This window comes from Dermacentor silvarum, chromosome 3, assembly GCF_013339745.2.
Source record: "Dermacentor silvarum isolate Dsil-2018 chromosome 3, BIME_Dsil_1.4, whole genome shotgun sequence".
NCBI lineage: Eukaryota > Metazoa > Arthropoda > Arachnida > Ixodida > Ixodidae > Dermacentor > Dermacentor silvarum.
Window position 1 is genome coordinate 29,760,749 of NC_051156.1, and position 17,587 is coordinate 29,778,335.

General features: G+C 50.9%; 1 protein-coding gene across 1 annotated transcript; it reads right to left on the reverse strand.

Annotated features, from left to right (window-relative positions):
* Positions 1 to 10,191: 10,191 nt before the first annotated feature.
* On the reverse strand, positions 10,192 to 15,049 carry LOC119444278 (centrosomal protein of 135 kDa-like). Its single transcript, XM_037708702.1, has 3 exons — positions 14,053 to 15,049; positions 12,219 to 13,182; positions 10,192 to 10,348 (listed from the first exon to the last, which is right to left on the reverse strand). Exons 1-3 carry the CDS (start codon positions 15,047 to 15,049, stop codon positions 10,192 to 10,194), a joined length of 2,118 nt encoding a protein of 705 aa, XP_037564630.1.
* Positions 15,050 to 17,587: the final 2,538 nt, after the last annotated feature.

Consider the following 17,587-nt stretch of genomic DNA (forward strand, 5'->3'; position numbering starts at 1 on the left):
GCAAAAAAGACGTTATGATCCTTGATGGTGCAGGCGACGTTGGTCCATGCGCCACACGTGTCGTAGCCAGTCGTCATATTGGAGAACGGCTGTTGCATGGGGGACATTATGAACGCCAGGTAAGCACGAGCAGATGACGCAGGACATGTGCACAAATAGGCGAAAAGAGTTTGAGGATGCCATCGGTGCTGCATCCCATGCCCACTGAAGAGGAGGGCCGCTCGCAGGCTGCTTATATGGCTCCCGGGTGGCGCTGGCGGGGTCCAAATGGCTGCATCTTTGAACGATGTGCCCAGCGTCGCAAAAAAGACGTTATGATCCTTGATGGTGCAGGCGCCGTTGGTCCATGCGCCACACCTGTCGTAGCCAGTCGTCATATTGGAGAATGGCTCTTGCATGGGGGACATTATGAACGCCGGTAAGCACGAGCAGATGACGCAGGACATGTGCACAAATAGGCGAAAAGAGTTTGAGGATGCCATCGGTGCTGCATCCCATGCCCACTGAAGAGGAGGGCCGCTCGCAGGCTGCTTATATGGCTCCCGGGTGGCGCTGGCGGGGTCCAAATGGCTGCATCTTTGAACGATGTGCCCAGCGTCGCAAAAAAGACGTTATGATCCTTGATGGTGCAGGCGACGTTGGTCCATGCGCCACACGTGTCGTAGCCAGTCGTCATATTGGAGAATGGCTGTTGCATGGGGGACATTATGAACGCCGGTAAGCACGAGCAGATGACGCAGGACATGTGCACAAATAGGCGAAAAGAGTTGAGGATGCCATCGGTGCTGCATCCCATGCCCACAGAAGAGGAGGGCCGCTCGCAGGCTGCTTATATGGCTCGCGGGTGGCGCTGGCGGCGTCCAAATGGCTGCATCTTTGAACGATGTGCCCAGCGTCGCAGAAAAGACGTTATGATCCTTGATGGTGCAGGCGACGTTGGTCCATGCGCCACACGTGTCGTAGCCAGTCGTCATATTGGAGAACGGCTCTTGCATGGGGGACATTATGAACGCCGGTAAGCACGAGCAGATGACGCAGAACATGAGCACAAATAGGCGAAAAGAGTTTGAGGATGCCATCGCTGCTGCATCCCATGCACACTGAAGAGGAGGACCGCTCGCAGGCTGCTTATATGGCTCCCGGGTGGCGCTGGCGGCGTCCAAATGGCTGCATCTTTGAACGATGTGCCCAGCGTCGCAGAAAAGACGTTATGATCCTTGATGGTGCAGGCGACGTTGGTCCATGCGCCACACGTGCCGTAGCCAGTCGTCCTATGGGAGAACGGCTATTGCATGGGGGACATCATGAACACCGGTAAGCACGAGCAGATGACGCAGAACATGAGCACAAATAGGCGAAAAGAGTTTGAGGATGCCATCGGTGCTGCATCCCATGCACACTGAAGAGGAGGACCGCTCGCAGGCTGCTTATATGGCTCCCGGGTGGCGCTGGCGGCGTCCAAATGGCTGCATCTTTGAACGATGTGCCCAGCGTCGCAAAAAAGACGTTATGATCCTTGATGGTGCAGGCGACGTTGGTCCATGCGCCACACGTGTCGGTGCCATTCGTCATATGGGAGAACGGCTATTGCATGGGGGACATCATGAACGCCGGTAAGCACGAGCAGATGACGCAGAACATGTGCACAAATAGGCGAAAAGAATTTGAGGATGCCATCGGTGCTGCATGCCATGCCCACTGAAGAGGAGGGCCGCTCGCAGGCTGCTTATATGGCGGCGCTGGCGGCGCCGAAGTGGCTGCATCTTTGAACGATGTGCCGAGCGTCGCAAAAAAGACGTTATGATCCTTAATGGTGCAGGCGACGTTGGTCCCTGCGCCACACGTGTCGTAGCCAGTCGTCATATTGGAGAACGGCTCTTGCATGGGGGACATTATGACGCCGGTAAGCACGAGCACATGACATAGGACATGTGCACAAATAGGCGAAAAGAGTTTGAGGATGCCATCGGTGCTGCATCCCATGCCCAGTGAAGAGGAGGGCCGCTCGCAGGCTGCTTATATGGCTCCCGGGTGGCGCTGGCGGCGTCGAAGTGGCTGCGTCGTTCGTTAAGCGATGTGTTCAGCGTCGCACAAAAGACGTCATGGTCCTTGATGGCGCAGGCGCCGTTGGTCCATGCGCCACACGTGTCGTAGCCAGTCGTCATATTGGAGAACGGCTATTGCATGGGGGACATCATGAACGCCGGTAAGCACGAGCAGAGGACGCAGAACATGTGCACAAATAGGCGAAAAGATTTTGAGGATGCCATCGGTGCTGCATCCCATGCCCACTGAAGAGGAGGGCCGCTCGCAGGCTGCTTATATGGCTCCCGGGTGGCGCTGGCGGCGTCGAAGTGGCTGCGTCGTTCGTTAAGCGATGTGTCCAGCGTCGCAAAAAACGTCATATTCCTTGATGGCGCAGGCGCCGTTGGTCCATGCGCCACACTAGTCGTAGCCAGTCGTCATATTGGAGAACGGCTATTGCATGGGGGACATAATGAACGCCGGTAAGCACGAGCAGATGACGCAGGACATGTGCACAAATAGGCGAAAAGAGTTTGAGGATGCCATCGGTGCTGCATCCCATGCCCACTGAAGAGGAGGGCCGCTCGCAAGCTGCTTATATGGCTCCCGGGTGGCGCTGGCGGCGTCCAAATGGCTGCATCTTTGAACGATGTGCCCAGCGTCGCAAAAAAGACGTTATGATCCTTGATGGTGCAGGTAACGTTGGTCCATGCGCCACACGTGTCGTAGCCAGTCGTCATATGGGAGAACGGCTATTGCATGGGGGACATCATGAACACCGGTAAGCACGAGCAGATGACGCAGAACATGTGCACAAATAGGCGAAAAGAGTTTGAGGATGCCATCGGTGCTGCATCCCATGCCCACTGAAGAGGAGGGCCGCTCGCAGGCTGCTTATATGGTTCCCGGGTGGCGCTGGCGGCGTCGAAGTGGCTGCGTCGTTCGTTAAGCGATGTGTCCAGCGTCGCACAAAAGACGTCATGGTCCTTGATGGCGCAGGCGCCATTGGTCCATGCGCCACACGTGTCGTAGCCAGTCGTCATATTGGAGAACGGCTCTTGCATGGGGGACATTATGAACGCCGGTAAGCACGAGCAGATGACGGAGAACATGTGCACAAATAGGCGAAAAGAGTTTGAGGATGCCAGTGGTGCTGCATCCCATGCCCACAGAAGAGGAGGGCCTGCTCGCAGGCTGCTTATATGGCTCCCGGGTGGCGCTGGCGGCGTCGAAGTGGCTGCGTCGTTCGTTAAGCGATGTGTCCAGCGTCGCACAAAAGACGTCATGGTCCTTGATGGCGCAGGCGCCGTTGGTCCATGCTCCACACGTGTCGTAGCCAGTCGTCATATTGCAGAACGGCTCTTGCATGGGGGACATTATGAACGCCGGTAAGCACGAGCAGATGACGCAGAACATGGGCACAAATAGGCGAAAAGAGTTTCAGGATGCCATTGGTGCTGCATCCCATGCCCACAGAAGAGGAGGGCCGCTCGCAGGCTGCTTATATGGCTCCCGGGTGGCGCTGGCGGCGTCCAAATGGCTGCATCTTTGAACGATGTGCCCAGCGTCGCAAAAAAGACGTTATGATCCTTGATGGTGCAGGCGCCGTTGGTCCATGCGCCACACCTGTCGTAGCCAGTCGTCATATTGGAGAATAGCTCTTGCATGGGGGACAATATGAACGCCGGTAAGCACGAGCAGATGACGCAGGACATGTGCACAAATAGGCGAAAAGAGTTTGAGGATGCCATCGGTGCTGCATCCCATGCCCACTGAAGAGGAGGGCCGCTCAGAGGCTGCTTATATGGCTGCCGGGTGGCGCTGGCGGGGTCCAAATGGCTGCATCTTTGAACGATGTGCCCAGCGTCGCAAAAAAGTCGTTATGATCCTTGATGGTGCAGGCGACGTTGGTCCATGCGCCACACGTGTCGTAGCCAGTCGTCATATTGGAGAACGGCTGTTGCATGGGGGACATTATCAACGCCAGTGAGCACGAGCAGATGACGCAGGACATGTGCACAAATAGGCGAAAAGAGTTTGAGGATGCCATCGGTGCTGCATACCATGCCCACAGAAGAGGAGGGCCGCTCGCAGGCTGCTTATATGGCTCCCGGGTGGCGCTGGCGGGGTCCAAATGGCTGCATCTTTGAACGATGTGCCCAGCGTCACAAAAAAGACGTTATGATCCTTGATGGTGCAGGCGCCGTTGGTCCATGCGCCACACCTGTCGTAGCCAGTCGTCATATTGGAGAATGGCTCTTGCATGGGGGACAATATGAACGCCGGTAAGCACGAGCAGATGACGCAGGACATGTGCACAAATAGGCGAAAAGAGTTTGAGGATGCCATCGGTGCTGCATCCCATGCCCACTGAAGAGGAGGGCCGCTCGCAGGCTGCTTATATGGCTCCCGGGTGGCGCTGGCGGCGTCCAAATGGCTGCATCTTTGAACGATGTGCCCAGCATCGCAAAAAAGACGTTATGATCCTTGATGGTGCAGGCGCCGTTGGTCCATGCGCCACACCTGTCGTAGCCAGTCGTCATATTGGAGAATGGCTCTTGCATGGGGGACAATATGAACGCCGGTAAGCACGAGCAGATGACGCAGGACGTGTGCACAAATAGGCGAAAAGAGTTTGAGGATGCCATCGGTGCTGCATCCCATGCCCACTGAAGAGGATGGCCGCTCGCAGGCTGCTTATATTGCTCCCGGGTGGCGCTGGCGGGGTCCAAATGGCTGCATCTTTGAACGATGTGCCCAGCGTCGCAAAAAAAGACGTTATGATCCTTGATGGTGCAGGCGACGTTGGTCCATGCGCCACACCTGTCGTAGCCAGTCGTCATATTGGAGAATGGCTCTTGCATGGGGGACAATATGAACGCCGGTAAGCACGAGCAGATGACGCAGGACATGTGCACAAATAGGCGAAAAGCGTTTGAGGATGCCATCGGTGCTGCATCCCATGCCCACTGAAGAGGAGGGCCGCTCGCAGGCTGCTTATATGGCTCCCGGGTGGCGCTGGCGGGGTCCAAATGGCTGCATCTTTGAACGATGTGCCCAGCGTCGCAAAAAAGTCGTTATGATCCTTGATGGTGCAGGCGACGTTGGTCCATGCGCCACACGTGTCGTAGCCAGTCGTCATATTGCAGAACGGCTGTTGCATGGGGGACATTATGAACGCCAGTAAGCACGAGCAGATGACGCAGGACATGTGCACAAATAGGCGAAAAGAGTTTGAGGATGCCATTGGTGCTGCATCCCATGCCCACAGAAGAGGAGGGCCGCTCGCAGGCTGCTTATATGGCTCCCGGGTGGCGCTGGCGGGGTCCAAATGGCTGCATCTTTGAACGATGTGCCCAGCGTCGCAAAAAAGATGTTATGATCCTTGATGGTGCAGGCGCCGTTGGTCCATGCTCCACACCTGTCGTAGCCAGTCGTCATATTGGAGAATGGCTGTTGCATGGGGGACATTATGAACGCCGGTAAGTACGAGCAGATGACGCAGGACATGTGCACAAATAGGCGAAAAGAGCCTGAGGATGCCATCGGTGCTGCATCCCATGCACACTGAAGAGGAGGGCCGCTCGCAGGCTGCTTATATGGCTCGCGGGTGGCGCTGGCGGCGTCCAAATGGCTGCATCTTTGAACGATGTGCCCAGCGTCGCAGAAAAGACGTTATGATCCTTGATGGTGCAGGCGACGTTGGTCCATGCGCCACACGTGTCGTAGCCAGTCGTCATATTGGAGAACGGCTCTTGCATGGGGGACATTATGAACGCCGGTAAGCACGAGCAGATGACGCAGGACATGTGCACAAATAGGCGAAAAGAGTTTGAGGATGCCATCGGTGCTGCATCCCATGCCCACTGAAGAGGAGGGCCGCTCGCAGGCTGCTTATATGGCTCGCGGGTGGCGCGGGCGGGGTCCATATGGCTGCATCTTTGAACGATGTGCCCAGCGTCGCAAAAAAAGACGTTATGATCCTTGATGGTGCAGGCGACGTTGGTCCATGCGCCACACCTGTCGTAGCCAGTCGTCATATTGGAGAATGGCTCTTGCATGGGGGACAAAATGACCGCCGGTAAGCACGAGCAGATGACGCAGGACACGTGCACAAATAGGCGAAAAGAGTTTGAGGATGCCATCGGTGCTGCATCCCATGCCCACTGAAGAGGAGGGCCGCTCGCAGGCTGCTTATATGGCTCCCGGGTGGCGCTGGCGGGGTCCAAATGGCTGCATCTTTGAACGATGTGCCCAGCGTCGCAAAAAAGTCGTTATGATCCTTGATGGTGCAGGCGACGTTGGTCCATGCGCCACACGTGTCGTAGCCAGTCGTCATATTGGAGAACGGCTGTTGCATGGGGGACATTATGAACGCCAGTAAGCACGAGCAGATGACGCAGGACATGTGCACAAATAGGCGAAAAGAGTTTGAGGATGCCATCGGTGCTGCATCCCATGCCCACAGAAGAGGAGGGCCGCTCGCAGGCTGCTTATATGGCTCCCGGGTGGCGCTGGCGGGGTCCAAATGGCTGCATCTTTGAACGATGTGCCCAGCGTCGCAAAAAAGACGTTATGATCCTTGATGGTGCAGGCGCCGTTGGTCCATGCGCCACACCTGTCGTAGCCAGTCGTCATATTGGAGAATGGCTCTTGCATGGGGGACAATATGAACGCCGGTAAGCACGAGCAGATGACGCAGGACATGTGCACAAATAGGCGAAAAGAGTTTGAGGATGCCATCGGTGCTGCATCCCATGCCCACTGAAGAGGAGGGCCGCTCGCAGGCTGCTTATATGGCTCCCGGGTGGCGCTGGCGGCGTCCAAATGGCTGCATCTTTGAACGATGTGCCCAGCATCGCAAAAAAGACGTTATGATCCTTGATGGTGCAGGCGCCATTGGTCCATGCGCCACACCTGTCGTAGCCAGTCGTCATATTGGAGAATGGCTCTTGCATGGGGGACATTATGAACGCCGGTAAGCACGAGCAGATGACGCAGGACATGTGCACAAATAGGCGAAAAGATCCTGAGGATGCCATCGGTGCTGCATCCCATGCACACTGAAGAGGAGGGCCGCTCGCAGGCTGCTTATATGGCTCGCGGGTGGCGCTGGCGGCGTCCAAATGGCTGCATCTTTGAACGATGTGCCCAGCGTCGCAGAAAAGACGTTATGATCCTTGATGGTGCAGGCGACGTTGGTCCATGCGCCACACGTGTCGTAGCCAGTCGTCATATTGGAGAACGGCTGTTGCATGGGGGACATTATGAACGCCGGTAAGCACGAGCAGATGACGCAGGACATGTGCACAAATAGGCGAAAAGAGCCTGAGGATGCCATCGGTGCTGCATCCCATGCACACTGAAGAGGAGGGCCGCTCGCAGGCTGCTTATATGGCTCGCGGGTGGCGCTGGCGGCGTCCAAATGGCTGCATCTTTGAACGATGTGCCCAGCGTCGCAGAAAAGACGTTATGATCCTTGATGGTGCAGGCGACGTTGGTCCATGCGCCACACGTGTCGTAGCCAGTCGTCATATTGGAGAACGGCTGTTGCATGGGGGACATTATGAACGCCAGTAAGCACGAGCAGATGACGCAGGACATGTGCACAAATAGGCGAAAAGAGTTTGAGGATGCCATCGGTGCTGCATCCCATGCCCACAGAAGAGGAGGGCCGCTCACAGGCTGCTTATATGGCTCCCGGGCGACGCTGTTTCCCGCGAAGTCAACGTTTTTCGAGCCACGCAACCAAACACCGTAGAGCGGAACAGGCGCGCGCGACGATGCATTGACCAAAAACGAAACTACGAAACTATCACGGCCGCATGTATCGTCATGCCATTTTTTCTTATTTATTTAATTTTGTGCTAAACTTGTACTTCCTCGCTTGAAACGGTTTAAAAAGTTGGCAAATGCTGTTTATGTACGTTTAAGGTGTATTTAATTTTGCGTTTTATTAACAGCGCTAAATCGCTCTCGACCAATCGCGACCGGCCTGCATTTGTAATCTCCGACGTCAGAACGTGTAGTGCGGGAAATTCGAAGGGGCGTCAGCAGCTATCCTTCAGTTTTTCGCTATTTTCTCGCCTATTAAACATCTGTTTGCAGTGAGAATAGTATGGCTGTGATCGTGAAAGGATAATCTACCATTTAAGCTCAACTTCCGGTTTCTCTTTAGTGTCCCTTTAAGAGCCGTGCTGTGCATGCGCAAGGATCAGTGATGTCACACGGCTTGCGCACCGGAGCCACCGGAGCCGGCACCTCTCGCGCACTCCGCCGCCGCCGCGCGCGACTCACCGCCGCCGGTCTGCGCATTCCAGAGGAGTGACGTCGTAGCCGTGGTAGACGCACTGGCGCCGGCGCGCGCTCGCTGTGCAGTCGCCGTCTGACACTGCGCTGGAGCCGCTGCGCTTCTGACTGGCGTTTGCCAGTGTGGTATAGCCATGGAGAAGGAAAGCGCAAATGCTGCTCAACAGCGCAGAAGAACGGAGAAGCTTGACTCATCGGATCCCGAAGTAGTTGCCTGGCAATTAGCGGTTGAGCGTAGGAGGAATGAATACATGTGCCACATAATACGTATACCGCGTGTGTGTCATTGGAGCAGCAGTAAGCATGACAATCAAGCTAATCCTTGACAATCTAGACAACCAGGAAAGCTAAGAATAATCAGCTGAACCTTTGCTAACGCTACGTATATCCTGGCATAGCCGAGCTAAGCCACTGCAACTTTTTTTTCATCGATTGATGCGCGCATGCTGTGCTCGGTTACGCCGCCGACGCTCGCCGAAGAGCTTTAAAAGGGCGAATTGATTGCTTCAAAGATGCCGTTGTGTTGCGCACTTACCTTGCGTCAGCGGCGAGAGCATCACGGAAACCTGGAGCTGGGGGACACCCAGTGGCACCTCCACTGCGAATGAACCAATCAGTGCCTTCATAATGGCTCAACACACTTGACAATATAAGAAACGTTGTCAATTCTGCAATTGTGAAGATCAAGATGTCTATTTTTCTTGTAAGCTCGCCATAGTTTCAATGTATATATATTTAATACGTTGCACATGCCGGCGTCCAACTGATGCGACAGACTAAACACCTTTCGTATTTTTTCAAGTGTTGCTTCATACTTTAATTGCCGTGTTGATGAGGACTGCGTGATTTAACAAAACTATTTTTATTACTTTAAATGCCATCGTTACCTGTCGTAAAATGTGTAACATGAAACTGAATGTAACCAGTTGAGTTTCTCACAGTCGGTGCCCTTCTCTTAGATATCCCCGTAACGGTACTTCACTATATCTCAAATTTCTATAAAGATCTCAGCGTACTAATAAACTCTCCAAAAGAGCGTGCCTTGCTTTCGTAACAGGAAACGTCCCACTTGTTCCTTTAGCACCAATAAATTCAATGTTTCAATTGAATTTTTCAAGTATTTGGGCCCAATGCAATTTGCTAGTTCTGGGCGCTTATGCTATTGTTCTGTTATGTTTGCCCGAACCTGAGGAAACTCCTCATCAGTCTGAGACCAAAGCCTGCTTATACAAATCAATAAGCTTGAAGCTGCACAGAATCATTCAGCTTGTTTGGTCATGTCTAACTACCACAGCCCCGCCAGCGTACCCCTATCGGAAAAATTACCATTGTGGGTGCTGGAAATAATAGCCGGGTATTCTGGAAACCTTACTGCGCATAGTAAAAATCATGCTATCAATTATGGGCGCTATTATCACCATAGTGGGCATGGTGGTAGTCATGGTGGGTATAGTGGGTCATACTGGGAAGCAGTGGTTGGCGGAGCGAAGGTGTGTAGATGGAAATGGATGATGAGTAGTACTGGGAAGTACTACTCATCATCCAGCAACCCAGCTGTCTTAGCTTCGCTAATTGCACTATGTCTGTGCCGAGCAAGAGTGGCCTTTTGGCATGTCCGGCATTCTACGTGCCTGCCTGACGTCCAAAGATTATGTGGCTTCATGAAACCGCCGATAGGACACACCAGAAGAACATGTCGAATAGTTGCGTCTGAATTATGTAGGCAAGTGCAACACCATAAAGACTGCTTGCGTGCAAGACACAGTGCAGTGATACCAGCAGGCCTGGGCTGGTGCAAAACAGCGGATGGGACAGCGGAGTTCCTCTGGAACACGGTGAGACCTCTATTTCCCACTGTCAAGAAGGCACCTTCCAGAGAAGGTACGGCTCCTGGAATATTTTATTCCAGAAGAGGACAACAAGCTTCTGCAGCTTGGGCGAAAGTTCGCACTGGAACCGGTACTGTGTCCACCTGCGAAGCTGGCAGCATCGATAGCCGTCTCCCGACTGGTCCCTGAAGAGCAACGTGCAAGATGCGTTTCTGAATGTGTAGACGCTATCGCGAAGGGAAAAACTGCATCTGTGAGCCCCAACCGGCTCAACCTAGTGGCAAGAGACTTGGCTTCTGGAGGGTTACGTGTTCTTACCGCCGATAAAGAAGGATGTTTTGTTGTTCTACCTGATGGTGTGTTTGGTCAAAAAACTTGTGAAGCTATGGATAAAAATTTTAAGAGAACAGATGTTAAGCCTGTCGAAGAAAAACAGCGTACTATTGAATTACTTCGTTCCCTCAATTTGGGGCCTATGTGCCTCAGTCAAAAAAGCAAAGGGCCTGCCTCTTGAAGGGTTTTTCTCATGCAAGACGCACAAACCTAGAGCGCCGTTGAGAGCCATTGTTACTGAAAGAAGCACTTGGCAGGAGCAGGTAGCATCGTTTATCCGAAAACAGCTTTCCTCGTTAATAATCCCCGATCCGTTAGCAATCTGAAATTCTGAGGCAGTTCTACAATACTTGACGGGAAGAGAAAACAAAGGGAAGTAGTGTCTTCAGCGCTGATGTACAGGATTTATTTTACTCGATTCCCCACAGAGTTGTTAAAAAATGTTAAACTGTGTGTTTGTGAAGATAATAATGAAGTAAAATTTAGAAATGACTGCGGAGTACCCGTGGAAAGCTTTATGGAAGTACTATTGTTTTATCTTAGCTCTACTTTTGTTGGTTGGAATGAAGCAATATATGTGCAAACATTTGGTATATGTATACGTTCCAAGGTAGCCCCAATACTAAGCGACATTTTTCTAGTTCATGTAGACCAAAATATTCAGTGATTTAGGAAGCTTGGAAAAAATTTTCCTTTTTGTTTATGTTTTTGGTTATTTTTGATGGGAATGAACATGGCTGCAGTGTGGGTAATGTACTAAAAATGTTTCATGAATGTTGCCTGGCCCTTAAGTTTACCCATGGGATTGTCAAAGAAAACGAACTACAATTTCTAGATTTGTCTCGGCGATTGCTACCCGACCATACGTGCTGAATGTATAGTCCTACATAAAAAAAAGTCCATATTACGGTACAAATCAGGACATTCGAAGATCGTAAAAATCGAAATTGCGGTGTCTTGCCTTCGGGCTGCTTTAGAAAAATCTTGTTGCCACCCAATAAAAAAAAAAGCTTTGCCAATCAGGTAACAAGGCTAGCTTCAGTGGGATTCCCGGAACACATTATAGTCAGAGCTGCCGAAAAGGTAATTAAAATACTAAAGGGTGTACAACCCATAGATTCAAGTAACAGGCTTAGCACGAAAAGCAAGCGCCTTGCGGTTGTACCTTACGTCCATTATTTTTCCCATGAGCTAAAGAATGTTGCCAGCCGGTATGGCGTTGAAGTGGTTTTCAGCGCACCTAACAAGGTGCAAAAACTGTACCAAGCTTATGATAGAGTACGTGGCACACGGAACAGCCGACAAAAAACTCGAGACGCAGAGAAGCGTTTATTAGCGTCCGCCTCAGCCCAGAACGTCTAAGAACGCCGCTAGTTCCTTCGAACGCGCTCACGCGCTCCCTGGTCCGATCCTTGTCCTCTTCTTTCTTGTAGGAAGAACGCGGGAAATTCAACACATTCCCGGCCCCGAAGTGCGGTCATGCCTGTAGTTCAAGCGGAAACAGTCTTTGGATGGCCCTTGTCGTCACGAGGCCGTCTTGTCGCTTTATCTTGCAAGAGCGAACGTGTCCCATCTTCTCCTGCGTAGACTTCAATCACCCTTGCGAATTGCCACATTTGGCGTGGAAGGTTTTCCGCATGTACAAGTACAACGTCGCCTTCTTTAACATTGTTCTTGCTCCGTGTGTCACAGAAGTGTGCAGATCTAAGTTGGAGCAAGTACTCTTTGGTCCATCGTTTCCAAAAGTTTTCCGTCAGGCGCCTCAAGTGCCCAGAAATATGATTGTTGACAGTTTGTTCTTTGGCGAGCTGGTCTTGAAGCGATTCCACTTGCTCGACGAGCCTTGCGCGCATGTCTGAGCTCTTCTGAAGTTCCTCTTTCAGCCGACTTCCCTCGGCAGCGCTGTGCAGCAGGGACTCTTGCAAGGCTGCCATAGTTGCTCCCAGTGAAGCCAGCTTCTGCTCCTGCTCTGTCGTCACACTCATGTGTCGTGCAAGCTGCTGACGCAGGCTATTCAGTGTAGCATCACTGCTGTCTTGTTCTTTCTGCCTCTGCTCAGCCTGAGTCAGCAGATCAGCGTCGGCCGAGATAAGGGACCGGTACTGGTCCAAAATATCTTCCCTCTCTCGATCCGTTGTACGCAGGAGCTCTTCTATTTTGGCCACTTTAATCACATACTCCTGGATTTCAAGTTCAAAGTCTTTCTTCTGTTGTACAGCATTCTCCAAGTCAGATGCCATGTTCTTGTGCTCTTTCGCCACAAGTGTAAAGTTCTCATGAAGCCTCTGGTTTTCTTGCAGGAGGTGGGAATGGGACTCGGCTCCTGATGCAGCTTCTGTTTCCAACTCTCTCACTCGACATGTGAGCCTCACGACATCACTCTCCTGGCTGTTTAGGTTGTCTTGCAGCTTGTCAATGTGCGCTTCTGTAGTTCGGCATGTTAAGTGGGCAGTCTGTGTATCTTTATCCTTTTCCTTGAGTTTTTCAGTGAGCAGGGCAATCTGGCGAGCCTGGCTGTCCCTCTCCACAAGCAAGCGATCATGCTGCTTGGACAGGTTCTCCACTGTGGCTGTCAGCTTGTCGACTTCCCTCTGGAGCAACTCCAGCCGAATCAACAACTGCTTATCTTCTGCAGACGGTTGGCGTGGTGAGTTGACTGGCTTTGACGACATGTGCTCGGTGCTCCCTTGAAAGATCCATCCGAACTTTGAGTTCATAGCGATGAGTGTTTCCGCGTTTCCCGTTCTGGAGAGTTCACTTGTCCTCACCGCCCACATCTGGTCTGAGCCAATTAGTACACTTACTCCGTTTTCTCTTTCAATGGACGGGTGGGTCAGTTCATCGGCGATATCGGGGCCGGTTTCTTTGAATGATGTCACGAACGAAGGAGTCATCGTGTTGGCTGATATGTCTCGGCAAATGTAGGGTATCTCGATGGCTCTCAATGCAACTTCAACGTCGGAATGCTGACTTTGGAGGTGAAGCTCAACGATGCGAAATCTTTTCGGTGTGCAACTGCTCACACTGGCGAAAGCGTTTGTTGCTATGGTATCGAAGCCAAGACACCTCAACTTTAACCGCCTTGAAAGAGCCTCTGTTACGAACGTACGTTCACTTCCTCCGTCGAACACGCCTCTCATGTAACGGCATGAATAATCTGTCACTGCCCATGCTCGGAAAGTCTGTAGCAGCACGCACGTCAAAGTGTCACTTCTTTCGTTGCTCTTAGTTGTAGCTGCGCATACAGTCGTACTGCTGCCTTTCACGTCTTCATGGGCCTTTCGGTTTAGTTTGTCTGGGTCGCAAATACTAGACGCATGACGACCTCTGCAGCCGGAGCACGCAATTCTCCGTCTGCAATCCCTTGCACGGTGGCCTTTAATGGTGCATCGAAAGCACCGCATGTCGGCGGCGAGAAGTTTCTTCTTCTCTGACAGCGATAAGTCTGTACGGCAAGACTCCGTCAAATGCTGCGTTGACTTGCCGAAAATGCAGCCCGTATCCGGAGGTGGTTTTGAAGCTTGGTTATGAAGCACTGATGACGTTGGGATCGCACTGTCAAACTGGCGGTTCTTATTGTCTCTTGGATGAGTCGCCTCGTCATATACTTTTTGCTCCCCAAAGTCACTCTTTTCAAGGCTTTCCAGTTCAATACAGACGAACTGCAGCAGACGCTCTAGCTCCGTTGCTTGCTGAATGTTGACATTGGCGGAACTTGCAGCTTGTGTAGCGCAAGATCTGTGATACGCTACGACAATGTCATGTGGCAGTGCCCTGAGCAGAACGTCGCATAGCATCGACGAGAAAGACGACTTGCTCACGCCAAGCACCTCCAGTCCCCGCGTGTTAATGAGCACCTGGTCGTACAACTTGCGAAGTTTCGTTACTTCATTAGAAAAACGCACAGGAGTGAGCCTTCGAAGCCTTGAGAAATACTCCTGCTCCAATCGCTTTTTGTCCCCGAAACGTCTTTTTAGCATGTCCAAGGCGTCAACGTAACACGCTTCGGTGGTAGGCAGCCCCGCTATAGCTGTCGCCGCGTCTCCTTTCAAAAATAACCTCAGGTAGTTGAATTTGTCGGTAGCTGTAAGCGTTCCGTTCTGGTTGATGATCTGGTCGAATTGCTCCCAGAACGCGTTCCACTTGCACAGGTCACCGTCGAAAGCATTAATTTCCAGCTTCGGCAACTTGACTCCTGGCCTTTCAGAATGCCCTGTGGCCACCGGCATGTCGCGAACACCGACTGGCGATGACAATGAAGTGGTTTCGGACTGCTGGCGGCGTTTGCTCTGGAGCTCTGCTAAGATGCGGGTCGCGTTGTCCTCATACTCAATTACGGTTGCGTAATCCGCCTCGAATGCCTCTTCACTTATGTGGCTTTCTAATTCATCATTAATCTTCTTCAATTCATCGTTATTGTTCTTGAGCCGCTCGTAAATACAGTCGATCTGTCGCAATGTCACGGCATTGTTTTCTAGCAGCGCACTTGCCTCATGAATGATCCTGGTGTTTTGGGCCCTCCTTGTGGCTCGCTTCAACTTGAGCTTATCCATGGCGGTCCGCTGATCCGTATACCTCCGTGGTTCGTAGCAGTGGTTCCAGTCGGTAGCCACCAGTGAAGTCCCTTGACGGTAGCTCCCGGCTGTCGCCTCCCGGGTTTTTCGGCACCAAATGTTAGATTACGTGGCACACGGAACAGCCGACAAAAAACTCGAGACGCAGAGAAGCGTTTATTAGCGTCCGCCTCAGCCCAGAACGTCTAAGAACGCCGCTAGTTCCTTCGAACGCGCACACGCGCTCCCTGGTCCGATCCTTGTCCTCTTCTTTCTTGTAGGAAGAACGCGGGAAATTCAACAAAGCTATTTCAAAAATGTTTGACAATTGAGTAAGAAAATGCAGCTGCGGTCTTAAAGAAGATCAAAAAATCACAAAATGCAGAATATGTGTTGTCTACCGGCTTCCGTTCACCTGTGGCAACATGTACATAGGACAAACTGGTCGGTGCATAAACACCCGTCTGAAAGAACATGAACGTTCTCTCGGTAAAGAAACTCATTCACACTTGTCGAACCACTGTAATCTATGTCATTGTGATACGGTATTTTTTGACACCGACATCTCTTTTTTTCAGATAAAAACAAACTAACACGTGAAATAACAGAAGCGTTCCATATCAAAAAGTGTGCTGAAAAAATACATAAGTCAACCATCGGTTGCAATTACTGACGAAGAATTTGCATTTTGGAATACTGGGTGAAACTTTAATCTGTTTTTAATCAATTTCCGTTTATACTGACGACTCTTGTTGCACAAGCTCAGTGCAACAAGAGTCAGCTGGGGTACTTATGTTCTGTATCTTTCCAAAAATAAACACTTGCTAAACAAGTAAGCGCTCGTGTGTCCCCCTTTACTGTGTTCTTGTCTATTGTGCGCGCTAAATATTTCACTATGGACCCCTGTCTTGCGCTAGCTGATTCCAACTTGCGCCTGCACGTTTGCTAACTTGATCACCCCACCTAGTTTTCTGCCCTTCTCGACTGTACGTACTTCCCTTCTCTTGGTATGGGAGGTCTAATGGTCCACCTACGTGCTTTCAAAGTAGTCTGATAACATGTATGTATGTAATACACACGTTTGCTCGAGTGAGCGAGGTAATACGTACTACGTGTACCATCCCTTTGTAGCCGTCAGCGGGAAAAACAGGCGCTGCCATCTCTGCAGGTAAGCTAACATTGCCTAGTTCGAAAGGTTGTTGTATTGAGTTTCGTTATTGAGTTCTTTATTCCCCAGGGGGCACTTCTGTTCTTCGTTGTATATGGTTGTATGTGTTGATACATCGGGACGGCTGGACTCCCACTTTCGAAAATACCACATTGGCGACGAGAATGTTGTGAACCGGCCCCGCGGCACCATCCGGATGAGCTTCACCGTTTCCTTCCGACGCCCGGCCGTCCGTCATTGCCATGGGAGCAGATGTTCAACATGTACTTGCTGGCATACTAGCCGGAGCAACGCAAAGCTGTTCTTGTTTGGGGCCGGAGGGCCAGCATCAGACGTATTTATAAAAAGGATCAGTTAATTGAATAGATCGCTGCGTACCTAACCCGCAGAAAACAGTTTGTTTCCTTTCGTAACTGTTTATCTGCATCAGTAGCGGTGAATTCTAGAGTACCCCAGGGTTCGGTGTTGTTTGTTTCTCATAATATACATCAATGATATTGTACGAGATATTCCAGTTCATATCAAACATTTTTGCTGATTGTGTTTTGCACTCCGAAATTAACACCAATTTCTTAACCGTGCACTTCAGAAGGTTGCTTCCTGGTGTCGCGAATGGCAGATGGTGATCAACGTTGAAAAAACAGTTTTCATGAGAATAAGACATAAAAAGAAACCTTTGCATTTTGAATGCAGTATTAATAACACTTTGCTCTCTGAAGTTAGTAACTGTAAATATTTAGCGCTGTCGATTTCAAACGATCTTAATTGGAATACTCACATTGATTATGTAACTGCAAACGCTAACCGTAAACTCTTTTTTCATAGGCAAGCTCTTAATTTTTCCTCCCCTTCTGTTCGCCTCCTGGCTTACTAATCCGTTGTACTGCCCATTTTAGATTACGCTGCAATGATATAGGACCCTTTTACAAAAACTAACACTATAACAGGTTCAAAGAAGAGCAGTTAGTTATATTTAAAACACATTTAAGAGAACTTCCGTTACAGAAATTTTAAAAAGGGTTAATCTTCTTTCTTCGGCACAAAGAAATCGTTCTTCACGATTGAAGTTCTTGTATCAACTAATAAAGGGCATTAACAAAGATGGTAGCCTTCTCCTCCGGTGACGCTACTCGGCAAATACATAATTTCACTATAACTCCTTTTTCCTCACGCAGCAACGCTTTTAAGTATTCTTTATTTTCGGCGCACAATAGTGGACTGGAACCAGCTAAAAATGACGTCGTCTCTGCGCCAACATTAACTTCTTTCTTATCATGTTTTCAGTGACAGTGTTTTACTTCTTTGGTGTAACGTTGCGTGTGCCCAACCTGTATGCTTTGTATTTATTCAAATAACTGTTTTTATTAACC